This window comes from Sebastes fasciatus, chromosome 22 (genome assembly GCF_043250625.1).
Source record: "Sebastes fasciatus isolate fSebFas1 chromosome 22, fSebFas1.pri, whole genome shotgun sequence".
Classification (NCBI taxonomy): Eukaryota; Metazoa; Chordata; class Actinopteri; order Perciformes; family Sebastidae; genus Sebastes; species Sebastes fasciatus.
The window spans coordinates 5,332,908-5,359,448 of NC_133816.1; the positions used below are offsets into that span (position 1 = coordinate 5,332,908).

The following is a 26,541-nucleotide window of genomic DNA, read 5'->3' on the forward strand; positions in this document are numbered from 1 at the left end:
AAGCGTGATATACAACCACATGTTTGAACCCATCATCATGAAGGACAAAGACTGAGGTTCAAAGCCAGTTTTCACAGATTTTAAATTGGCTAGCTCATATTTGAACAATAATAATAACAGCCAACATGTTTCATCCTGAGACGAGCCTTCATCAGGAAATGAGTGATTGCTTGAGAAGTGTTTTGCTGAAAACCTAATAGCATGCATATACAAGATTTCAGTGAATTTCTGTGTTCCTCAAAGGGAGTTGGAACAATGTGCTCGAGGTGTCGTCCATTTTTCCTTTAATCGTTTCCATATTTGTAGGTCAGGCACAGGTCACAACAAGGAACTGAAGTACACACGCCCTTTTGCTCTGCTCGTTATTGCATCATTATTTAACCAAGTGAAAAATGTCAGATTTCAGAGGACGCTCCAAGGGTTAAAGCCTCCTTTGACCACCTTTATCATATTACTATCCCTTTCTCTGATGGTCCCAGCGCCAAAGACAACACACAATACATTTTCGACAATGAAAAACACATGTTACTGATGTGACTCAATTTTGGGGTTAAAGACTGAAACCGTAGCTGCGTGCAGCACATACAGGAGATCAGACACGTCTTCTTGTGGCTAGAAGAGCTTCGTCTCTCTCCGAGTGTAAATACTCCGCACTCGCACATCGTGAATAATAAGCCGCTGAGACAAACCAGGTGCCTTTTTTATTTGGAGTCGCTGCTCGGTGTCTCTGCTCGTGTCTCGTTTTGCAATTATTAAAGAGGTTAACAAGAGCCTGTTTCGTGTCTGCAGTTCAAGAAGACCTGTTTTACAGCTTTGAACTTCATTTCTCTCAACTCTCATGTCATGAATGCAGTAATTAGTCAGGATGTTGCTTCTATACGTCTATTGGCATTGTGATATTAGCTAAAATTAGCTGTTTGCTTGAAGTAGATAATTGCAACATTTATTATATATCTAGGCTTTCCATTTCATGCACTAATGTATTTTCCTTTTTCTCCTACTAACTATCTATGGACCCTGACATGAATGTGGATGTCATATTTACAGTTCTGCAATCCTGATGGAGCCTATTGCAGCCGAAAACTCTTTGGTTTCACAGCGTTGATTACCGCAAACGGCTGCAATATTTCTTCATCATTACGCACACTTTTCCCAGACAGCCTCCTGAACAAAGCTGTCCAGGTTTTACACTCGTCACAAGTCTCAGAAACAAGTTCTAAACTACCTCGGAGCTAAGCGAACTCGGCCCTCACTTTTAAGCAGGGGATTGAGTTATCAAACTTCTTAACAAAGAAAAACATAAAGTCATGTTCAGACGAGCCAGAGAGCTGTCTTAACCCGTTAAGAGCCGGACGGATTTGGTCATAATCCAAAACTTTGATTGCCGTCACAGTGGTTGAAGCATTCAATCATTACCCCGCCGATCACAAGTGCTGCGTAATCATGAGCTTTGAGCTGTGACAGTTATGACAGCAGTTTTAGTCCCTGTCATTAATGTCTCTTGTTGTTCCCCAGACGTTTTGGTCTGGAAACAGCATGTCAACAAGGGATAAATTAAGCACCCTAAGACAAGCACCCTCTGCCTTTTTAGTATCCGATAAAACGGATCAAGCTGTTAATTAATGATACTCGTGTTTACGGATTACAAGTCCCACATGTTAGATCTGCTGCCACCACTAACTTGTAGCATTATGTCAGCAGATAGAAGCGCACTTCAAGAGCATACTTACTTTAGAGTAATTTATTTTGAAATGCATGAGGAAACCAAAATAAATTAGTCACTCAGACAGGAAGGAGTTTAAGGGGGGGGGGGGGGGGAAAGGGACGACAAGGCCAGGATGCGTGTCGAATGTGAACAGCCCCAGATGGAGCGGTGATGTCTTCTGTTCAGTTTCACAGGACCACGAGAGAGAGGATGTACAGACACGTTCATTCAGCAGTGTTAAGAAAGGAAGTCATATTTTCACTTTATTATTGGACACTACATGTTGTTTTATTGTTATTTTAATAGATAATTCAATATTTGGTAGAGACCCATTTATGTGAGGTCAATTAAGCAAGTGAACTTCAGAGTCCTTGAATCATTTATAACTATGGCTATTCAAATGCATACAGCCTGTTTGTATGTATATTTCTTACCAAAACAAAAGATAATATATGATTTATGTAAACTTGTGGATTTTCAAATTAAAATGTAGCAAGGTTAAAGCTGCATTAATACTTTGTTGGCCACTTGAGGGCAGCAAAACAAACTAAAAACACAACGTCTGACATGCTATCACCTTATAGTTATTATGCCGTTAAAGGAACAGTGTGTAAAATTTAGGGGGGCTCTATTTGAATATAATATTAAGTAATTATAAGTATGTTTTCTTTTGGGTATAATCACCTGAAAATGGCACACTGGAAATCTTTCAGTTGGTTGCAATCTGCAACCTCACTTCTACATGCCACCAGATCCTACACACTGCACCTTTAAGTTGTTATGGCTAACATGTTAGCAAACAGTTGCCTATTTAAACTCACGGCAGACTCTTAGCAACCTTAGCTTTCATTTGGAGTTGTGTTTTTTTGCCATCCTACGAATGTAAGTCCAATGTTGACTCCCCTTTTGAGCCCAGTTTTGTTTCAAAGTGGTCAAAAGTGACCCTTTTGACCTACAAGTAAGTCATATGTTCCACTGTTAAGGTAAAAATAATGATTATAGCCTCTTTAAAGTCAGCTAGTTTTATTGATTTATATTTGAGTTTTCAGCAAATGAAATACAGTTTCAGAAAAAGGTTCTGAAAGGCTATAATATCCAGATGATATGGCAATATGGTCTCCATTGTGAAGCACAGGGGGATCAGTCAAGCTTGATGCTGGCTATAGGAGTCCATAAATAAGCCATGGTGCTTAGCGTCTGCCCAGATCAGGTCTCACGCTCCCAGTTTCCTTCCAGCCCACCATGGCGAGCCGGTTTAGCCAACTCCAGCGGCTTTACATAGCTAATTTATACCCATCCCCTCCTGTCATACCCTCTTTAAAACGCCACAGTGGCCGTGGTTGGGTCAAACAGAGAGGCATTTGGAGGAGGGGGGGTGTAGTGTTGGTGTAGTGGGACCCTGATGGAGTTAGCCTGTGCAGTCACCAGAAAGCTGCTAAAACATATGAGCTCTCCTGGATGTGCTAATGGGAAAAGCTCGGTGCTGAGAACCTATGAACGCAGTTTCAGGAAGCAGTAAATATCACTGCTGATTCTTAATTATGTGCCCTATTCCTGCTCTGCTCTGTGGGAGTTTTAGAGGCTTGCTCAGGTGGAATCAGATTGTGGTTACAGGCTCATTCAAAATGTCACTATAAAGAGTACAGTAAACGATTATAAAATGTATATTTAAAGATATTAAAGTATTTTTGGTTGCTGTTTGAATGAAGCAGGCGTGGCTCTTTTTGACGTCTTCCTTACCAACAAATAATTCATTTATATATTAATGATTTACGATATACTTATGTCATTGTTTACCTGGCTATCTATGGATGGCAATGTCAGTCCGTCGATCAGTTGGTCCACCACTTTGGTCCACACTGAGATATCTCAACAAGTATTGGATGGATTGCCATGGAATTTTGTGCAGACATTCATGCTCCCCAGAGGATGAATCTTTGGTGACCCCCTCACATTTTCTCAAACGCAACCACAAGGTTGACATTTTTTGTCTTTTAGTGAAATATCTCGACAACAATTGGATGGATTGCCATTGACGGCTGTTCATGTTCATCCAAGATTAATTGTATGAACTTCGGTGTTCCCCTGACTTTTCATGTGGCACCATCATCAGGTCGAAATTTCAGCTTGTCCAATAATTTGGTTTGTGATTAAATGTCTGCAAAACTACATTCCCATCGGCCTCAGCTGTAATTTGTGTTCGGTGCTAAATAGCAAATGCTCGCATGCTATCACAGTCGCATGACTTCACCACTTCGTCACCATCATTAAGCAAAAGGTGAACAGTGACGTTTAGTAGTCTCATTTAGCCACTTGTTAGCAACCGCCTTTTTTAAAGACACGTAAAAGCTTCAAAATTCATATATTCAACGTATTTTATGTCGTAGAACAAAACGTTAATATAGTGATGCCCTTGTTGACCTTGCTGTATATTATTTGCCCTGTTTAAATAGCGGATGTAAGATATATTTGCCATTTTAAATGTTGAAATTACCATCGGGAAGCCATCCAACACAACGTCACCTGACGTTCCCATGCCTATGCAAGCTGACAAGGTCCTTATTATGCAGCTGCTATTCTCAAAAACAAATCATTTTGTTTTTATTCATGCTGTAAAAAGCTCTGGGACCAATATCCAGGCAGAACGAATGTCTTCCTCTGCGGAGCTGCAGGGAGTTCCAGTCCGAAGGTCTGCTGGACTGGATGCCAGCAGAGATGGGTCCATTAAAGGCCAAGTTGGCGTTTCTCTTTCCCATGAGCATATTATTTATCCCTCAAATGGCCTTGCTTGCTTCACTGTTCTTCCTCCCACCTCGACCATGATACAGTATCCTCAGAAGATGCGTTTATGGCTCTGTAAATCTGTCATCTTCAGATTACCACCAAATACTGAAACCAAGTATTACTCATATCGCTTGTAAACCCAGCATTTCTTTTGACCACCGTTCCATATCAAGTATTAAATAATCGTAAATAATCACGATCAAGTAGTTCATAAAAAGAAGGACGAAAGGGAAAGAAATTGTAATGCTAATCATGAAAGACAAAGAAGAATAAAGAGAATATTTAGGGAGTATTTGAAAGTTTCAGCTGCACTGCTGCATACTTTGAGTTGCTGTTTTGCAGCTCACCTCCCATCTGGCTTAAATTGGATTTAGCTGATTGTCAGGGAATTACATCTTTATTTTAATCCTCAGGTTTTAGGGGGACGGGAAAGTGTGCTTGATTCTCAGCTGCATGTCGTAAAATCACTGTCCTGGTAAAACATTTTATACTGTGGCCCAGAAAGCTTTTTAAACAATGGCTTTGGTGTAAATCATGCCTGGAGCACATACGCCGTTTGTGGGGGTTTGTGGGAGGCTACCATTTATCCCGCCTGAACCATTTAAGTCTCCTCGTGGGAGCTGAGGGTTCGGGCTCTTGAGTGTAACTTAATGTCAGTCCCTGGTAACTTTAGCTTCATTTGTCTCTGTTTCGGAGAACTCCGGGCCCGTTAACTCAGGTCATCACCCCGTAATATGGCAATCTCTTAATTTGACCCTCGATTCCTCCACAGAGGAGTAGAGGAAAGGATCAGTTAAACTTTTGCTGCTTGGAAAGCCCACTTGGTGACCTTTTACAAGACCTAAAAAACACTGCCAGTTTACATTTATATGTTATTTCGCATGAGAGAACTTTTCTTGTGTAATTTTACCCGACAGTGAGTGTTGATAGAAGCAATGTTTTTGCCTCAGTTTTCAAACTTGCAGTGATATTAATTGGTCTAAGAAAGGTCTAAGAAATAACAGGCAACGTGACTGTGGTAATTTCGAGCTGTGGTACAACTTCCTACATCATAGTCTTTAGTTGAAGGCTAATATCTCCCACTATTTTCCATTTGGACAGCAAACATCATGTATGTAAGGGATAGTATGTGAGCAAGGCTGTTGAACGCATGTTCGGTCTTTATGTTGTGGACAGCATCGTCAGCTCCTGTACAAATAAGTCATCTCAACAGGGAACCTGGGAAGAGTTGTTGATAACTCTCGTGGTGGTACAATGTGGTCCTTTCTACTTCTTTAAACTAATAGATGAAGTTGGTAAGCACCTAGTTGATTGCTGTAATCTTGGGAAGATGGCAACGTCACTAAAAAGAAGTCAAATGGGGCAAAAAATACGAGCGGTAAAATCAATCATGTAAGTTTGACAGTTACAGTAAGTTATCACTGTGGTACAAATGTAATCAAAGCAAACGTTTTCAATGGTAAAATGATTATAAAAGAGACAAACTAAATAAAGACTTGGAGAAAATCAATCCCTCCAAAGTATGGTATCATACCTAAATGAATATTCATGCAAACGTAACCTTTACCATATTTATTTGTGAAAATCTTGCGAGTTGGTTGAGGTTAGACATCGAATGGTTAAGGTAAGGTTAGGATGGGTTGTCGGGCAGCGAGTCTTGAAAGAGTTTTGGCAACTTGTGGGTTACCTTCTAGACACGACAGTCTCACACACGCCTGCCACGCCCGTAGCTGCCCGTAGTTCCTCACAGGATGCTGATTGGTCCGTGATCTGGCTTGCCGGACCCAAACGCATTAATTGAAGACTGACAAGATGGATTTTTATATGATATGTGATCCCACGTGATCTTGTGACATCGCGAATCCAGCGTCCGTGCAAGGTAACCTCTTTCTCACCCTGTTGGACTTTGTTGGAGTGATTTTGCCGCGTTCCCAGATCTCAGCGATTACTGTAGGGGAGTACAATGTTATCATAACCGTTCGAAATGATGGTCAGATCTACAAAAATAGTACATGTGAGTGTCTGTCTGGACAATCAGTTCCCTTCTAATCTTCTAAATCACTTGCATGCTTCCCTCGTGCAACCTAATACCCAAGCCTGCCCTTGTGTAAAATAACAATGCGCTATATCGTTTTTTCTCACCTCCATCGTCTTCACGGATTATTGTTTGAACTGTGAGGAGACACCTCCAGCAATGTTGTGGTAGAGAGCTGGCTCCAAGCGAGTGTCAGTCAAACACATTAATTTCCTCCTTGGGTGTTTAGTTTTAAACTCTGGGCACACCATCGATGCCGCAGTTTATTTTCTGTAGTCGTACATTTGCAAATATGAGAAGGATTTCTTCTGAAAGCAAATATCAGAAGGTTATGGATTAAGGGTGCAAGGGGGTATAATTTCTGTGCAGGCCTGTGAAAACGTGCACGTCCGCGTCCCTCCCCGCTGGCACCGCAAAGTACACCGGTGTTAAGTGGATAGCGGAGTGTGTGCGCACGTGGATGTGGATAATTCCCCAGTTTCGCAGAATGTACAGACATCCCCCCCACTACCAAGTCAAACAAGCCAAGTCCCATACTGTCAGCAGCAAGTTAAGACTTCAAGACTGGTTTGCTGTGTATAACTCAAGTATAAAAAGTGTGTGTGTGTGCTGGTGAAGTGTGGAGACATCCGCTCCGATGTTGTGATTAGGGTTGCTGACTATTTGCTCTGGAGTGCAGCACATTCCTCGCAGCCTTAATTGATAGCAATTATGTGGTTTTTGATTTGGTGTTTGATTGGGAGGCGGATTTGAAGTCTTGATTTGAAGGGCACAGAGTTTTTATTGTCTTTGGAACGTCGGGGTTGAATTCCTGAATGATCGCCCGCTACCTTTTGTAAGTCACATCAAGGGGGCACCATTGGCTTGGCGCTTAACTTTGACTGCCCTATATGTTTTTTAACTCTCAGCCTTTTGTTTTTTTGCGTCTTGCCATTTCAAAAAGTTAAAACTGGAAAGCTACTCAGTGTATAGTATAGTCCCTCTGCGCCAAGAGCTGTCCATCTCGCTGGTTGTTTTTCCCCTCTATAACCAGAGGTATTGTCCCTCCAGGGGACACCTGGCTTGTTCCCCACCTCCACTGTGCAAATGTTCGCTGGCTTAAACTGCCAGATGTTATGAAAGGCTCTATTGAAGTAGACCTTTAGCTCATAAAAAAAAAGTCCCCATGTGCTGAGAAGTCTATCCCGATAGCCTCAGTGACCAGACTATGTCATCTGATTTACATGGGGATCTCACATGTAACTCCTTGTAAAGCAAAAACACAGTCAGGAGGTTCATGAAGTCATGTGCTCCTTAATATGTCTCAGTTTTGTTAAGATGTATGTTTGGAGTCAGATGTGCATGCATGGAAATTTTTTTTTTTTTTATCTAAAGATAGTCATAAAACAACATTGTCAAATCCAAAACATGCTAGTAGATTAGCTTGCACGGTATGACTGCGATTTTTTGACATTTCCAAAAAACACAGCGCTGGCAGTAGTAGACGGAGCAAAGCCGTCCAGGGCTAAAGAGAAATGAGAACCAGCGGCGTGAGCGAAATAAAATGAGAGAAAAGGCAAGCAGGGAGGGAAAAAAAAGAGGAGTATAAGAGGCCGAAATTTGAGATATCGGACAAAGAAATGGAAAGAATCAAACGGGGAAGAAAATTGGTTTACAATTGTTGTCTGTCTGCCATTATTCCTACTCTACCACTGCCTCGCACACACACACACACACACACACACACACACACACACACACATGAATGTGTGAAGTTGTGAAGCTGCAGCTGGCCCAGCTCCTTGTTTGAACTAGCACGCTTGACTGAGGCCCATTTATTGATTGGCTAGTGTGCCAGACCTGAAGGACTCGTGGGGCTCGGATCCCCCCACCCCGATTACTCCCCCAACATTCACGCAAAAAAACACACACACACACATTCACACGCACACTCCCAGTCCTCCGTCCTCCTTCCCTCCCCTTACTCCTGAAGGAAGAACGGGAGCAAGTCAGAGAGGAGACGGCAGGCAGACAGACAGGAGTGACCCAGAGAAGGAGGGCATCACACACAAACAAACACACACTCTGAAAAGGCATGGAGCGAGATTATTTATCTTGCAAGCTACTGGTGACCGCTCTTCTTATCCTGGTAATGTAATGTTTACTTCTTTCTCAATTTTTTATCCTGGAAAAAAATCATTTTGTTTAGTGATATTTTTGTTTCTTATCTTTTATTTCCTCATAAAATACTTCCACGAAGCATGTGTTCTAATAGATTGCTTGATGCATGCACAGTTTGTATTTTATGATTACCTACAGCAGAAGTGAACTCTTCAGATGCTGGAGTCCTTTCAGCATCTTTAACAAGGCAGTTAGTGTGACCTGACTTGTCCTATTTACTCCTGCTGAAAAGTCCCCCCTGTGTTTTTTTATCACAAAGGTAGACTTGTCATTCTCGTGCAGGTCAGCGAGCTGTTTTGTCCGAGGTTAGGACTCCCTGTTACATTACAGTGACTGCCTCACCGTGACGGTGGTGAGCAAAGTGCCGTGCGGCGTGGAGCAGACGACAAGGGATTCAGCAGATGTGCAAAATATCGTATGTCTTGCCGACTGAAAAGGCCATCGTGTGTATATTGACACAGTCTGCGAAAAAAAAAAGGCACCAGAGTCTGGTTTCTTTCCTCCGTCGAGGAGTTTTCCATCTTCAAGGAAAATGTCCTTAGTCCCAGCTGCTGACAGGTGACTTAAATAGAATCTGTCCATCAGAATAACATAATATGGAGATCAGTGGTCTTTTTATCATATGCTCATTTCCTCTCTCCCACTTGATGTGAAAACATTGACAGCCACGGGGGCCTTTGTGGTCACATGTTTGCTCTGTTTTTCTCATAGTGAAAGAGCCCGAGAACAAATGTGTCTAAATGCTTTGTTGTGTAAATGGTGCAAAATAAAAACCCTGGAGGGTTCGGAGCGGGAGAGGTGGGACGCGTACTGGCGGAGGGTTAGGAAGGCTCCAAGTGGATATCCGAGCCTTTTGCTTATTGGAGCCAAATCCCAGCAGGACGGCCGCCCTGACTCGCGGAGCCTCGCGCTCCTCCGCCTTCATTGAGAACAATAGCGGCACAGTGAGCCAAACAACCTCCTCATCTCCATCTCCATCCCTCCGTCCCTTCATCTACTTCCCCTCCTCTTTCCTCACCAGCCTTGTTATGCCTCCGGCTCCCTTGGCTTTGCAACAGCTCCCAGCCGTAATTGAGTGCAAAATTCACTGATTGCTTTTCAAAGGAGGAGTGTGTGCTAACCGGCTGCCCGGAGCGCAGCCCGTGTTTATTTACCGTGGATCCAAACACTGGAATAGTTGGCCCGCGCGGAAAGTAGCGCCGTTGCCGATATGTTTGGCCGCATGCTCCGTTGGCTGCGTGTTTAGGTCTCGCCGTTCCCCTCTGCTGTTCCTCAGGCGTCATCAGCACTGACAGCCATTTATATCAGTCCCCACGCACTTTTAATAATGTGAACCCGCCACCCCCGCTCTGCCGCGTACAGTGTGGGCTGTTTTTGCTACCGTGACCCAAAGAAAATAATCAAGGCCGTATTATTACCTTGTATCTGCTTTCCTCTGTGAGATCCATTCATCTTTGTAGACGAAGCACAATGCCATGCTGTTGGGGGAACGGGGCCAAAGAGGTCAAAATAACTTGGCGTATCCTGAGTTTTTCCTTTAAAAATCTCAAGGCTCTGTATCTCCAATGCAAGGCTGGACGTTCACTGTAAACCATTTGTCAGCTCAGTGGGCTTAAATCTTTTAAAGAGCAGGTGTTACACATAAAGTTCTCTGCCTTATTCAGTGTGTTAAAGGGGTAAGTGGGCTTGTTGTGCCACACATTTCATTCCAAATCTGCAGGATTTGGGGTTTTTAGTGTCACTGTCAAAAACTCTGCGGGATGTGCGAGCACAAACTGCCGTGAAGATCCCGCGGGTGGGAGGCTGTCTAAAGCTCACAAAAGCTGCATTTCTGCAATCTTAAAATGTTCTTTCATGGTTCACCAACAGCAGAAAGACTGCCTACGTGTGCAGGTTATTGTGGAAAATGATAATTTTCTCTTAAATCCATCTATTCCTTTTCACGGCCTTAAAGCCTCTTTTGAATGGCAGATTATTTTATTGAATGTGTTTGCACCTCTAGTCTCTTAAACCGCATTCCTGCTGCCATAGGAGGTGGATGATTTGTCCCACTGTCGGTTCCAAGATCCCAGTCTTTTTTTCATTTTCCAGGTTTCCATTCAACAGGTATAGAACCATTTTTTTTTTTTGGCAGCTTTCGAGTGGAATACCTCCACAGAGCTAAGCTGTCCTTGTTCTAGATAGCAAAAGCAATCTATTTTCCTTTTCACGCCATCTGAGCCTATGACTCTAACTTCATTCAGTCAGAGCTGCAAAGGGCATTGAGAAGAGCGGAGTAAAGCCAAGACAAAGAAACATAACTCATATGGAAGCAGTAGATGATCCACGTCAGATGACAGTGCCAACCTTGCAAATAAACGCCTTCTTTAGAGCAAGGTGAGTCCATCCAGTCGAAACTAATCCGAAAATACAAAAGGCCTTGAAAGGCAAAGAGGAGTTAAAAGATAGAGGGGTGGAGAGGTTTTCTTGGCTGTCACTCTACATCTGAGATGCACATTGTCCTCGCAGTCGCAAAATTCATCTTCTCATAATATTGACTTTGGATCGCGCAGTAATATCCCTACTGCCGCTGCCAAAATCCAGCACGATGCAATTAACAGAGGGAGACACACGAGTGAGGCCCCGAGTTTAAGAGAGGACTCGCAGTTCATAATCTAAAGGATGACTCAAACATCTGAGATATGCAAAGGGGCAAAAGTCGAGAGCTTTTGATTACTTCCCCTCTCATCCTGTCACATGCACTTCGTGTTTCGTTTTCAGCAGCTCCTGGAATTTAGTTCAGGCTCTCAACTAGCAGTTCTGGCTTTTTTAGTGAGCTCTGCAAGAGAATCTCCACAACTCATATGGCTGAGGAGTATGCATACAGGTTGCTTCCATTGCAAAACGGAGATACGATCGTAACTAACTCGGTTTTATCATGTTAAATGTTTGGTTGGGTCTTGGCATAAATGTAGACAAAACAATATAAAAGAAAGTCAACATAGCATTGGTTTGAATGGATGGGACTAGAAACTGCTCAAGGATGTCCATGACAGATCACTCGCGTGTATTAACTCTTCACTTCCTCCTTCACTTCTGCTCAAGTCATGTCTCTTCTCGTGTTTTTTTGTAGAGCTCCCGGACGGCCCGGTCGGAAGAGGACAGGGACACTCTGTGGGACGCCTGGGGCTCATGGAGCGAATGCTCCCGGACCTGTGGAGGAGGCGCCTCCTACTCCCTCAGACGATGCCTCAGTTCCAAGTAAGGCCGCCTATCATACCACTTGATACATACTAAATGTGTGACAATGTAGTGGGCAACACTAAGGGCGATACACACGTTTTGGCATAATGCAAGATATAGCACAGAATTTGTCATGCTAATGACTACAACTACAACATCGCACATTTGAGATAGGGGTGCTGCATGGGAAATATTGCTAATAGAGAAACAAAAGGACAGAATGCTTGATTGAGCCATATAGGACTGTCCTCGATCAAAGACATTCTTAGTCGACTAACACTCATACGATTTTGTCAACTGATCGATTAATTGATTTAATCAGATTTGTAAAACTGAGTTTGTCCACAAAGAATCACCCAAAAGCACCACTTTAAATCTTGTGTTTACCAGAGATGTGCTCGTAGGTTTCTTAGAAATAAATTCCGCATGAAAAAGAGCATAAAAAACAACTAATAGACTAAAGAAATCTTATTCGACTAAACCAAAACGACCGATTAGTCGACTCTGATTTAATATGACTCAAGAATGGAATGTTGTTCTCGGTAATGACTTACGACTTTGAATTTATTTAATTAAAAGGGTATTTACTAAATATATTTGAAGCCTAAACCTCCTGTCTGGCGAGTTAAACCCATCATGACCAAGTTCTGTTGTCTTGCATAGATTGGAGTTGGTCTGAAACTACACGTACTGTAGAGAAGCATAGACTTCTGTAAATAAAATAACTTAAGAAACAAGCTACAACTAATTTCAACAATGTCTTCCTTAATTATCTTTGATGAATGTATACAAAAAGTGTGAATAATTCCTAAAAAATGAGCCCTTGAAAGTTTTGGTGTCCCCTTGACGCTTAATCACATACAGGACACCACACCTAAAGTATTCTCAGTGATTCTCATCTACTGGTAACATTTCTAATTGTCTTCCACAAGTTTGAAAAATGGCTATTATGAGAACCAGAGACATAAAAACATTGACATTTATGAGTGCAGTACTCCCAGAATGATGCGACGTAATAAGTCTGAAGATGTGTTTACATCACAGGAGAGGAGGATGTACAGTATATATGTCTAATTTCAAGTCAGAACCTCGGCGACCTTCAGATAAATGGAAACATCACATGGACAATTTGTAAGCGTGTGTTCAAACACTATCCGAGGTAATCTCCCCTTTTATAGAGCAAAGTCCTGACTGGGGTTGGACTGGTTTCCATTAAAGTGCCATATCATGGCTTTAAGATTCAAGAGAGGGAAGGAGGAGGGTGAAGGTGGAGGGAGTGTGGGGGCTCTTTTTCTGTTGCTCACGGCCGTTCTGCCAAATAAATCCAGACAGCGTCCCTAATAGAGTGAGTAAATCTCACCAATCGCTCCATTCCCATGGGCTGTAATGGGAGTGCTCAAAATACATATGACTGTAATGTGACTGTTAAATAGCCCTGAGGGGTCAGCTGAGATCACTTGCCCATCCACCTCCTAAAACTGTCTAGACGGACATGTGAGCACCAAATCTTGAATCCATCAGTGACAATAGGGATCTGATTTTTCAGTAATGTTTCCTCACAAATGAAAGCACAACAATCAATGTCCCTCGCCAAAGTGCATGTCACTTTTAATAACTCTTTTCTGTGATAGAGTTTGGGCTCTGCAAGCAATGAGTTGGTTGGGTTCCCACTGCTCATCATCTCGGCTTAAGTCTCGGGACGAACTGGAAGTTGCACTTTGGACCTCTCGGTCCTTTCATCCTGGTGCCAAAGTCACCCGCTTGGTTAGGCTTCAAGCTAACCCTGTGGGCTTCGAGATTAAAGCTGGAGGCCAAGTGCACCGGGCAAAGTGGTCAATTACAAATGGATTTGAGGAGCAAAAAAAAAAAAGGGAGAAAGAAGGAATGAGAGGGTATGTTTTCCATAGAAATGTTGTCACATTTATAGACTGGGAAATAGCAGCTGGGTGACTTCACTACATTCCTCTATTTTACAGTTCCCCGAATGTATTGCTCTCTCTTTCGCTGAAGGTAGCCAGTGAGCTTTGCTGCCAAAGTCCCCTCTGTTTCACCGTTTGGGGCTTTAGGGGGAGCTCCAGGAGCAGCCAGTGAGATCATAAAACATTACAACTGTCCAAAGACCCACTTGACAAAACAGGGCAGATCGTACCTGAGGTCACAACCCGCGATGTACTCCAAGGTGCTTCCAGCGTGCCATAACCATGAATCTGTCTGCACTGGCGCTGGGAAGCCAGGCTGAAAAGCATAAGACTGTCAAAACCTCAAACTCCAAGTGCCAGACCCCCCATGTGCCGCACTGTAAACATTGAGGTCAATGGCTTTTTGAGGAGTTCGTTTAATGATATCAGCAGCAGCCATTTCTCTTCGCTTGCCCAGATTTTTTTGGTCAGGCACACCTCAGAATGCTACTGACTGTAAAAGCAATTGACGTGTTAAGAGGTGTTTGGGGTTTGAGCTCCATGTGGGATGTAGGCAGTGCGTGAATGCGTAGACGTACATGTACGTTCAGGCCGGGTGTGTTTACAAACTGGTGCGTCCTTTGGCGGTAGCAGTAATGTATGGGGTTCTTGAGGAAATGGCAGGACCCTCCGTCCCACCTCATCCCACCTCTGCCTCGCTGTTGCGTGGGAATGAGAGAGCGGTAGCCTGGAACCGGGTGGCAGATCAAACGGTGTCATTAAAAAAGCACAGCACAAGGCCCCTTGTGTGTGTGTGTGTGTGACTCTTTGGAAAGAGAGGCTGGAAACGGGCCTGCAACACCCTCCAAACCACTCCAACTCTCTGACCTTTAAAAACACACACACACACATATATACGTAGGCTAATGCCGGAGCGTACAAGAGTTCGACAACCTCCCAAAAGGGCACATGCAAAGTACAGACTAAACACAGATCGCCTGGCGCTCATTAGTCCCTTCACTTGATCACAATCTCCACCATTAACAACAGCATTTGAAGCAAGTGTGGACATATGGATTGGGTGTCATGGCATGCTCAATTTTTTATGAGGCCCGTGGCTGGCAAAAACTTCAGATTAGTCTTTTTTGGTGATTTATTTTTTCTTGAAAGAGGCCAGCCTTGACTTTATTTTGACTTTCTTTAAATAATTGAAAGAGTCAAGCACCTTTTCCATGACCAGGAAATAAAGATAAGCCATCCTGGGCAGGGGAAAGGAACAAGTTAAGTATGTAAGTGTTGCAAATAACTCCTCACCGCTGATAAGGATGTTTTTACTCTTAATTGGGTCACTGATTTGCAGAAATTACAGGCAGGGGCATTAAATGACTGTGGCATTTTGGAGTTTCACCAAAGTCCCATGCCACAGTTGTGTTTAAAGTCTATATTTAAATGGTGTGGTAGTTAAAAGTGAATTTTCTCCCAAGGCAATGACTAATTAAGTTGCTCTAATTAACTCAGGCCTGGCACCTTGATTATGTCTCTAACTTTACAGAATAGGGGACCACCCTGTGCGAGGCCTGTGCAGTGCTAAAAACACCCAGCTTCTCTCCTGTGCCACTGAGCCAATGTCAGAATCAACAACAACAATCTGTGTACAGATTATGTAACCAAACTCATTTTAGATTTTGAAATGAAAAGATTAAAAAAACCAAAGTATTGAACAAAGTCAAATTTTCACCTGATGATGGGGAAACCCGATATCACGCCAAAGCATCTAATAGACCCGCCTGTCCACCAGAGGATAATGTGTTAGTGTCACGTTTTGCCTCACTAAGGCTTAAATATTACATTCATGTATGAAGGTGTAGTAACAGCAGGGGGCAACAAAACCACACACTGAGTGTACTTACTTATTTTAAGGTCAACCATGACGTTTTTTCCTAAACCTAACTAAGTGGTTTTGTGGCCTTAACACAAGTTAAATACATTCAGAAACAACGTAACATAAGTATGGAAAACAAGTCACAAACACTGGTCGAAAACCACCTCCCGTCCCGCCCACCACAAGCAGTCTTTCTCCCTTTTTATTTGACGTCATTAGCATATTTACGCGGATGCGTTAACATTGTCAAAACAGACTACATGGCGTACAAATGACATGCTAAAAGAAAGAACGGCGTTCTTATTGCACGCTTTTGCCGTTATTGTGTTACTCATACGCCTTTTCGTGGGACATGTCTGCCAATTTTCATTCCATCTAATACTTGAGATATTTCACTCCAAACCACAACCTCATTGTCCGCTCTAGAAAGTCAGTTCATCACTAGGATACGTCATCTGGGAACCGTGAATGTCTGTATGAAATTTAGTTCCAATCCATCTTGTAGATGTGGATATATTTCACTGGATAAGTGAAAACTTTGACGTGCTGATGGCACTAGATGAAAAGTTAACGGATCAATATGGGATTCATCCTTAGGATTCATCCTCTGGGCACCACGGACATATGTTCTAAATTCCATGACAATCTGGGCCAATAGTAACCTGACCCGCCAGATGGTTTGTTACACAGAACCATCTGAGAAGCCGTTACTGGAAACCGCTTGGAGAAGGGCAGGCACTTTCAGAAATACTTGGCAGGGGATAGGATGAACCATCTGTCAATCAAAGTCTTGCTGAAGCCAGTCGGGAGAAGAGCAAAAACATCTTCTCCATCGAGAAAAGCCTTTCAATGAAGAAGTACTCTCCAGATCTGATATAATGGATGCTGTTGCAGCATCTACACTGACCTCTTCAGGAGCCGTCATTGTTGTTTTGAACAAACAGATGCCCGTAGCTGCCAGCAGCTCCTCACAGTACGCTGATTGGTTTGGCTTGTCGGACACAAACGCATAACTTGAAGTTTGACAAGATGGATTTTTGTGTGATGTGTGATCTCGGGATTCTCGCATAATGTTGCGACATCCAAGAATCCAGCTGCCGTGCCAGCAGATTCCAATAGATCGTTTGGGTCCATGTTTACTTCCTGTCAGCTGATGTCATTCACATACACTGCAACAGGAAATAAACTAGTGGACAAAGGAAAGAAATAGTTCCTTTTTCTGCTGTTGCTGTATCTTTCCTAACTTCATGTTACCCTTGTTAGATCTCAGGTCCGACTGCTTTCAATTTCCTACATTGATCAATAGCAGAGCTCATAGCAAGAGCATATTTCAGCCATTACAAGCTCACACACACATTTTCATGTGCCCACTCGCCTCAAGAGTATCAATATTATGGCAAAGGTTATGGAGCCTTGGTTGCAATTACTTTCAGTCTAATGAGAAGAGCTGATGACATATATATGGACATTATGAGCCAAGCCGATTTGACTGCATATTGCAATATTTTAAGAAGTTAATTTCATGGTTACAATAGATTGGAGTCCATTTCTTGTGTGAGGATGATTTTATTGGCATGCTAGAGGGTAGTTTTACTCCATTCGCAGTCTTGTGTGTAGTTAACTGAAGCGCAAACTCTCTGTAGTCGTGTCTTTTGTGTATATTTGGCAGAAAATAGCAGGGTCATAGTCTATGAATTATGTGTTATGTGCTCTAGTTGTTTTTCCCTAACCTATGATGACACCATGATGAATCCCCAGTCCCGACCCTACTTCTGCTTAGCCTCCACTTAGTAGCTTTGGAAGTCAAGAGGAAATGAAAATGGAAATACATTTTATTCCCTTTGCCTCTTTTATTTTAACCTTTAGTTTATATATTGCTCGTCCCACTGATCCAGATCTTTGCTACCTGTCTTTCAACTCTCTGTCTTTGAAAGTCTCTTGTTTTGGTCCAACCCCGTGACCTGCTGTTTGGCTTGGCAGAGTAGACCGTCTGGAGACGTCACAGGGTCTAACGCTCTTGCCATGCCACACACTTCACATCCACTCCCTCCGCTCTCTGGAATAATATTGTAACAATGCTCAAGCCCTCACTTGTCGGCGAGTCCAAACTCTGCGATGTTGCCTCCAATCATGGTTCCAGCTTAGCTAAGGGCCGACGACACTGGAATTCCTCTTAAGTTCCCAAACTCAAAAGAATATCCTCTGATTAGTTCCCATTGGGGTCTCGGATAATTGGCCTATCATAGTCACCATCAATGGTTTATCATCACTCAGCATCAAAGCACAAAGGAATCCTAATTTTCAATAAGTGGTTAGCTCCATGATTTGGGCAAAGACACTGCAGACTGTCATGCAGAGAGTCGTGATGCAAACCGCTCCAATCTGTTCAGCAGACACAGCTCGGAGGGCCCTGCTTTGTCTGCTTTACTACTGCATGTGCAGTGCTGTTGGTTTGTTTAAAGACTGATCACTAAGATGAATGAGAATTTAGTATTATATTTCAGTATTTTCAGTACCTGTGGACTCATTTTTCTTTTTCCTTTTTTTCTCCCTCCAGTTCATCTTGAATTTGGGAGTTTTATTTTCCTGTTTTATCCAGATTGTTTTTGTTCCTCATTCCTTTTACAAGTAGGCTATGAAAGTTTGAAATCAATCACAATGTGTTACTTGCTAGATTGATATAAATGGAGAAAATAGCAGTCACTTTTTTTGCTTCATCGTGTCCCCCATTTCTGAAGCCAAGCACACGCCCTTGTATTTATGTATTGTCACATTGTGTGAATTAAACTGTTGAAGTTGGCTTGTATGAGGTACTTATCCATAGTCGGTGTATTACCTACAGTAGATGACGGTTGGCACGCACCAAGCTTGGAGAAACAGACAGGAGTTACCACATGGAAGCAAAGCAATATACTGCTGTACATGGGGCTGGTAGGAAAACGTATTTTATACATCTAAAAGAAAGGCTCATCCAAAAAAATCAATATCAGTTTAAGTGTACGTTATATTTAGAACATTTTCATTGGTTTACCTTGCCATCAGACAGCTATACCGTCTATGTTTCCGACAGGGAATTGAAGCCGTTATCTATGCTCTCGCCAAAGCAACCAGACTCCATTGATAAAAAACTAAATTAAAATATGTTTTGCTGTCGGCCCCGTCCACAGCAGCACATTGCTTTAGTTCTGTGTGGTAACTCCTGTCTGCTTCTCCAAACTGGGGGTGTGCCGACAGTCCTCTACTGTCGGTAACACACTGACTATGGATAAGAACCTCATACAACCCCACTTCAAAACACCCGAACCCTCCCTTTAAACCTTTGCAAACACACCACAGCCCCCATGTTTGCGGGTCGCCACATCATCACTGAAGGATTCCAATCGCCGCTCAGCAATTCAAAAAATGTTAAGAGTCAACGGTTTGAATAGCAGCTGCCTCGGGCGGAGATGATTGGTGTGCATTGTGGTTTGTTTTATCATTTGCCCCCAAAAGCCAGTTCACCCACATGTTCGTTTTTTTTCTTCTGCAGGACCTGCGAAGGGCAGAATATCAAATATCAAACATGCAGTAATGTGGTAAGTTGGGCAAACTCATCTTTATGTAATGAATGTCAGCTTACAAGTGTTTTCATTGAAATAAACATAGCAAATTGTGATTGAGAACGCAGTGTGGTGGAACTGTGAAAATATGACCAATGTTTATGGTTAAGGAGTGTAATTTAGTGATCTGAGAGAGAAAGCGAGAAGTTGTTGAGGGGAAACATCAAACTAGTTCGGCTTTCATTTGATATGATGACCACTACGTTGACATTCAGCAATCCCAGTGTTGTGGGAACGCTCCTCTTCCCACACACAAAGTGATATGCTTAACACCAATTATAGAAATTGGCTAAATATTTTTTTTGACCCTCAGGATTGCCCTCCAGATGCCGGGGATTTCCGCGCCCAGCAGTGTTCAGCTCACGCAGACGTGCGATACCAGGGTCAGTACCACGAGTGGCTGCCCGTGTACAACGACCCGGACAACCCCTGCGCGCTCAAGTGCAAAGCCAAGGGCTCTGGCCTCATGATGGAGCTGGCGCCCAAGGTGCTGGACGGGACACGCTGTTACACCGAGTCCTTGGACATGTGTATCAGTGGCGTCTGCCAGGTAGGAGAAAGAACCTGAGAGCTTTATTGTTATCAGCCATTGAGGAGTTAATATTTATTTATTTTAATTTACCTATCAAATATAGAGATAGAGACTCCCAATATCATGGAGACAAAATAGAGAAGTAACCTAGTCCTTTAGCTTTATGTTTCAGTGTTGGGACATTTACACTATTATGGGGTCCCAATACAGACTTCTCAGAAACCAATAAATGTGATTTCAATCAATTGCACAGGACAGATATGCATATGAAGTATTAATGCAGCTTGATAGATTAAAAGCTTTCAATGAAACATAAAGACATCTGATTTTGGCAGATACTGTCCTTTGAGAATGTGATCTGAGACATCTTTATGGAGATAATGACATTTTGATTTTTTATGAAAATTAATTTTACGGGTTTACAATTTAAGATAGAATCGAAATGGCAACTAATTAAAAAAAGGAAACACATACTTTGCCCAAAACTGTAAACCTCAGTGAAGGAAGTGCTGACCCACAACCTCCAATTTGAGAAAATCATGTGAAATTATGACTATCTGAGCCCCTGAAAGGGAATTTCTTTCTTAAACAATATATTTCGATATATTTACTGGATCATGAGTTAAAGCATTACAGTGCATTTGGATGCAGAGCCAAAAAAATTAAATAAATTCAAGTGAACCTATACACAGTAGGTTGAGTTCCCATGCTAACGTCATGCCATCTGCTTTACAAATGAATCCTCAATGAGAATAATATTTGAGATTGGGCCTTTGACTGACAGTCCAGGAAATACTTTACAATGCATTTTTTCCCGGTTGAATGAAATTACATCCCGAGGCGTTATGAGTGCAGAAATGTTAATACACTCTCTTACCATGCTTAGAATCACACTGTGGTTTTGGTTTTGTCTTACCGACAGAAATTGCGAAAAACTTCATCAATCAACTACGGATGGTTGCAGATAATGTTTGATGGAAAACAATGGGGAACGTTTTTGGGAAAAACCCTTGATCAACTCAAAAGGGGTGTTTCATGTTATCTTAGAAATACAAACAATAGATCTGGCATGAATATGGAAGAACCCTGAGGGTTGTTTGGATCATTTTATTATAACATTAACATGGTATGACATTTTCATGAGTACTTTTTTTTCTTTTCATTTGTTTTGCAGAACATCTTAATTGAGGTTTATTTTGTATTTATGTATTATGTATTGTCTATGTATTATAGATTGTAGGTTGTGATCATGAGTTGGGGAGCACAGCAAAGGAGGACAACTGCGGTGTCTGCAATGGAGATGGCTCATCCTGCAGACTGGTGCGAGGACACTACAAATCCCAGCATGCTTCAGGAAAAAGTAAAGAATCTTTAGTTTTTGTTTAGTTTAATACAATACTTTTGTGAAGTGTGAGAAAATAACCCCTGTTACTGTCATAGTGACGAGGGCATTAAGTTTGAAAGAGGTGGCCGTTTATCAGGCACGGAGGGTCTAATGAATGATGCTGTTCAGCTGCATTGTGGGAAGTGTACAGTAGGATCCAGTGTCTTTGGGTCAAGCCACCCGTACTTGTCTGACTAAAAGTCAGGATATCTCTGCCGTCTGACTTCTGTTGCTCCTAAAGTAGAGTTATTATGGTAAAGATGGCAGGTGAACGGCGTTTCCACAGTTTTACACTCGCTGGCTGATGTTAATCACAATCTTGGAAATGGAGGAGTGAGCGGAGGGGTACTCAGTTGGTTGCAATTTGCAACCACACCACTAAATGCCGCCAAATCCTACACACTGTCCATTTAATATAAATAACAATCACTGTATTGTGTTTTAATGACTTGTGAGGAAAAAATGTCATATTGTATATGTTCAGAATTAACAACAAAACAAAACTTTGCCACATGTAAGTTCATATCAGAAAGTCCATTTTTTTTCCTCTCCTTTCTTACAAGTAAATACAAATAAGAATCACCTTCCGTCCGACTCAGGTTTCACCCAAGGGTGCTTATACAAGTCAAATCAGTCTGTGTTCTGATTGTATTTGTATTGCCAGTTTTTGACTTTATTGCATTCCTATAAGTATTGATCAATGCTATTTTTCTCCCTCTGTCTGTTTGTCTCCCTCAAGCTGAGGACACAGTGGTTGCCGTCCCCTATAAGAGCCGTCATGTGCGTCTCGTCCTGAAAGGCCCGGATCACTTGTGTAAGTCCTGGTAGGTCCAGGGTGCCCTTCCATCCAAAACAGTTGAACTTGATATTTATATTTGGCAGTGTTTTTTATTGCCGAATACCTTCACATTAAACACAATTATTCTGCATGTGCTCTGGGAGTTTTGCTTCAGGTCATGTTGTGTTTTAAAGACTTGTGATTCAAAAAGAATATTTCTTTTTCATTACGTATGTTGTACTTGCTTGACCTTTCTAATGAATATCTCACCCAAATTAACCTTTTATTCTAAAATATATTACATTTTGTGCTCTCTGGTTTTAAAAGTAGCTCAGGGCAGAATAACCAGAAGAGGTATTTATTTCTCCCCTTTGCCCTGGCTCTGAGAAGGTGTACGGCTTCCAGCAAATATCACTGATGTCAAAGTACTGGCATCAAACTCCCCACTGGATCAAATCGATAACAAATGTTCCATCTCCGTACCTATCCTTCGCTCCACGGTTAGTTTACAGATCGCTTCCCGAGCCAGGCCGAAAGAGCTTCTTTTTCTGAATGGACGGATTTTTCATTAAATATTTCCCCCATTCTTTTTGGCCGAGGGCGCTTAAATTGTAACCATCTGTCCGCACACGTTGACTGCCGCTTGTTCGTGCGTTTCCCCCGTTGTTTTTGTTTTAAATGTCCAATGCTGGAATCACACAAGGCCCTGTCGGGCCGGGGTTGAAGTGAGGTCGAACAGTGGAAAAGCTCACAGCGGCGCTGGCCTGCTAGCAGACCTACATGAGCCTCCTGGCAGTGCCAAAGGGAGTCTGTGTGGATCTGCAAACGCAGCAGCCAGTCAGCGTTCTTTATGTAACTGGATCAGACTGAAGGTCTGTGTAGAAAATGATCTGTGAGAAATGAAAGTCACTCTTAGAGTATCTCGACATTATAATCGCATCTCCTTTTATCTGCTGTTTCATTTTAATAATTATCATTTATCAAAGAAAAACTACAGTCTCACTGTTTATGGTAAATTTTGATTTGATTTTTTGAATTTTTATGGTAAAACTTTCTTTCTTCTTTAGATGTGGAGAGTAAGACTCTACAAGGGGTGAAAGGTGAGCTGGTTTTGGATAAATCAGGGCAGTACCACCTGGAGAACACCACCTTGGACTACCAGAAACTTGCAGATAAGGAGATCCTGAGAATCACGGGCCCCCTCGGAGCCGACTTCACAGTCAAAGTAAGAGCTTAAAGGGGACCTAATATGCTTTTGTGCTTTTTCCCCTTTCCTTTAGTGTGTTATATAGTTTTTTGTGCATGTAAAAATTCTGCAAAGTTACAAAGCCCAAAGTCCACGCCAAAGGGAGTTACTCTACCCCACAGAGACACTGAACTGCCTGAAACGCCTTGCTTGAAGTCCCGCCTTTTCTTACGTAATGTGGTGATGTCACCAAGTAACACACTTTGCCTAGCGGCTAGTTTGGCACGCCCTCAAACAAGGCTAGTTAGGATGAGGCTGGAGCGGAGTCCAAAAAGTTTGGTTTGGTTGACCAATCACAACAGAGGGGGTCAGCTGACCAATCAGAGCACACTGGGTATTTCAGGAGAGCGGGGCAGGAGTTCAAACAGAGCGTTTCAGACAGAGGGTGAAAAGAGGTGCTGCAGCACAGCCGCTATGAGAAAAATAAAGCGTATTTTGAACATTAAAGCATGTAAACATGTTCTAGTAGAAACCCAAAATACAAGTATGAACCTGAAATATAGCAAGATAGGTCGTCTTTAAATATATTGATAAAGCTGCACTACTCAATATTTTCATATTCAAAATGGCTCAATTTGCTTTGTGTAATGTGAATTATCACCCGACTCTTCAGTTTTCCTCAGCTTCAGTTGAAACTTGTATTTGATTCATGGTCAAATGTCCGGCCTTGAAGAAGAATCGTAATACATGTGCAAAACATAACACAACATAAATTCAGTTCATAAATTCAGTAGTTGAGCACAGGATTTTTACACACACACACACACACACATGCTTACATTCTCAGACTAGAGGGCCAGTGAGTGGACATTAAAAGTTATACAGGCCGCGAGCTGGGAAACGCCTGTGAAAACTCCCCCCCCCCTCATAAACACACAAGTCAGGATCGGACAATAAATAGGAATTCAGGAGACAGAAATCTGAGAGGCTATAAATGCATAATTTTCTAATCTGTTACGAGGCAGACGGCCAATTCATATCGCAGCGCTGGAAAAAAAAGTTTTGGACAAACGGAAAATCATATTAAAAAGTTGCCAGACAGTCTCTCCACTGTAAACACCATGAATGGGAATGAGTGGCAGCGGAGTTTGATTTATATGTGTTGAAGGTATAATCTGGCTTTGGGCATTTTTTCAGTACGGTTGAGGCGTGAGGTTAGAAGAAAAATGGTTGCTGAAATATTTATGACACGTTACAAAATGTCTTTAACAAAACACCCACACTACACATGTGACACATATTTCCTGTAAATGCAGTCTGTATTCTTTATCTTATCTAAGCAAAGACATTGTGTCTCCCATGCAGTAAATGATTCATTACTTCCTATGATACGCATGTATCCTGCTAGAAGCTGTGAGCTGATCACCCAGTAGAAACACATAACAACACGGGACTAACTCCCAAAATGTCAAACTATTTGTTTAAATCATTCTGGTTGCATTCATCATTCTTTAGGCGTATTATAATAAAATGAAAGCCTTGTTGTGGCAGGATTTCTTCTAGGGCTGACCCGAATGCCTCGAAGCTTCGAAGCTTTGACCGTTGCCATGGTAATCAACCTTCAAATCAGTATTCGAGTGCTTCGTTTTTTTTTTGTTTTTTTTATATACGAGTATGTAGTAATAAAGTATAAATCCCAAAATAGCCCATGAAGTAAGGAATAATCCCATAACATTATTTATTATTCATATTCACCATTAATTATTATTAGTTATCTTAAACGAAGTTTTCAAATATTTCTCACCGAAGCTTTGAAGTTCAAAAGAATGGTATTCGGGACAGCCCTAAATTGGAACAGAATAGTGAAAAGATTTGGTGGTTACACTGTTTGCGTAGGTGCAGTTTGCCAGCGGAGCAGACAGTGTGGTCCAGTACATCTACTACCAGCCCATCATCCACCGCTGGAGAGAGACCGACTTCTTCCCTTGCTCCGTCACGTGTGGTGGAGGTGAGCATAGCGGTTGATAAATGCTTAATGTTGAATTGTTGCTCCATCAAATATGTTTTAATATAATTTTAGTGTAACTTTTTTCTGTTATTTCTTTTGAGACTGACATTTTTTTTGTCTTTAGGGTACCAGCTAACCTCAGCAGAGTGCTTTGACCTTCGGAGCGGCCGGGTGGTTGTGGATCAGTATTGCCATTATTACCCAGAGAACATCAAACCTAAACCCAAACTCCAGGAGTGCAACATGGAGCCCTGCCTGGCCAGGTTAGAGACTGGACAAAACTCTTTTTTAAATAATTTAAACTCCATGTTAATGATCTAACAACAGCTGTTTGTTTATATTTAAATCCTCATTTCCTTAACTGATTCTGCCTTTTAGTGACGGCTACAAGCAAATTATGCCATATGACCTCTACCACCCGCTGCCTCGGTATGTACTCGCAACTGTGAGGTGAAATAGTGACACAACAACACTAATTCTGACACGTACCAAATCTCCATGAGTGACTTCTAACCTTCTATGATGTCAGATGGGAGAGCAGTCCCTGGACTGCCTGCTCCACCTCCTGCGGCGGAGGAATCCAGAGCCGCTCGGTATCCTGCGTGGAGGAAGACATGCAGGGAGTCATCACTCCCACGGAGGAATGGAAGTGCCTCTACTCCCCCAAGACGGCTATCCTGCAGCCCTGCAACACCTTCGACTGCCCCACCTGGCTGGCACAGGAGTGGTCACCCGTAGGTGCACTTTTGAACATTTATCTTTAGAGTATTTTTTTAATTATTATCACCTGTTATTATTTTGACACAGTATTAAGTCAATACGAGGCCAAGAAAACAAAGTTTAAAAGCCACGCCGAGCCTTAATTGGTTACAGTTGTTCTTTTGCGAGATGCTGTAAAGCATCACAGAGCTAGAAATGGTGAGAAAGTCCAGCTAAAAATGCCCAGTAACCAAATATAAATAGATGTCATCACCTGAAGTCAAATATAAGCAAATGGTTCATTTGTCTTTTGAGTCCTGTGAATCACCACGGTGGGTCTAAATTAACCCGTGGAGTTAGAGGAAATAAAAGAAAGCATGATTAATTGTCCTGGGGTGAAACAAAAATATACTCAGCAGACAGCCTGACCTGTGATGTTGTCGCCTCCTCAGGTATCCATCAGCATTTTCAACATGACAGGAACACTTGCAACTGCTTGAGTTAAAACACAACCTTACTGTGTGAGTCAGAGTAGCACTGCCGACCTCAATCTGGGTGTCCTTCACCACCCGTGCCCTTGAAAACACCATCCAAAACACACAAACAGTCAACATCACATATTCTTAAAGTTGATCCGGGTGGTGCATATTCTAGATCATCCAACACTCC

General features: G+C 42.3%; 1 protein-coding gene across 4 annotated transcripts in view; it reads left to right on the plus strand.

Moving 5' to 3' along the window:
• Positions 1-26,541, plus strand: part of LOC141760564 (ADAMTS-like protein 1) — a 106,378-nt gene that overhangs the window by 60,070 nt on the left and 19,767 nt on the right. For 3 of the 4 annotated variants that reach the window (XM_074623463.1, XM_074623460.1, XM_074623461.1), the window contains exons 3-12: positions 11,797-11,924; positions 19,216-19,261; positions 19,599-19,835; positions 21,051-21,177; positions 21,941-22,015; positions 23,047-23,204; positions 25,062-25,173; positions 25,298-25,436; positions 25,552-25,602; positions 25,703-25,907. In XM_074623463.1, the coding sequence (XP_074479564.1) occupies positions 11,797-11,924; positions 19,216-19,261; positions 19,599-19,835; positions 21,051-21,177; positions 21,941-22,015; positions 23,047-23,204; positions 25,062-25,173; positions 25,298-25,436; positions 25,552-25,602; positions 25,703-25,907 (1,278 nt within the window). Of the gene's footprint in view, positions 1-8,430; positions 8,653-11,796; positions 11,925-19,215; positions 19,262-19,598; positions 19,836-21,050; positions 21,178-21,940; positions 22,016-23,046; positions 23,205-25,061; positions 25,174-25,297; positions 25,437-25,551; positions 25,603-25,702; positions 25,908-26,541 lie in introns of those variants that run through there. The other variant, XM_074623462.1, reaches the window with a different exon arrangement.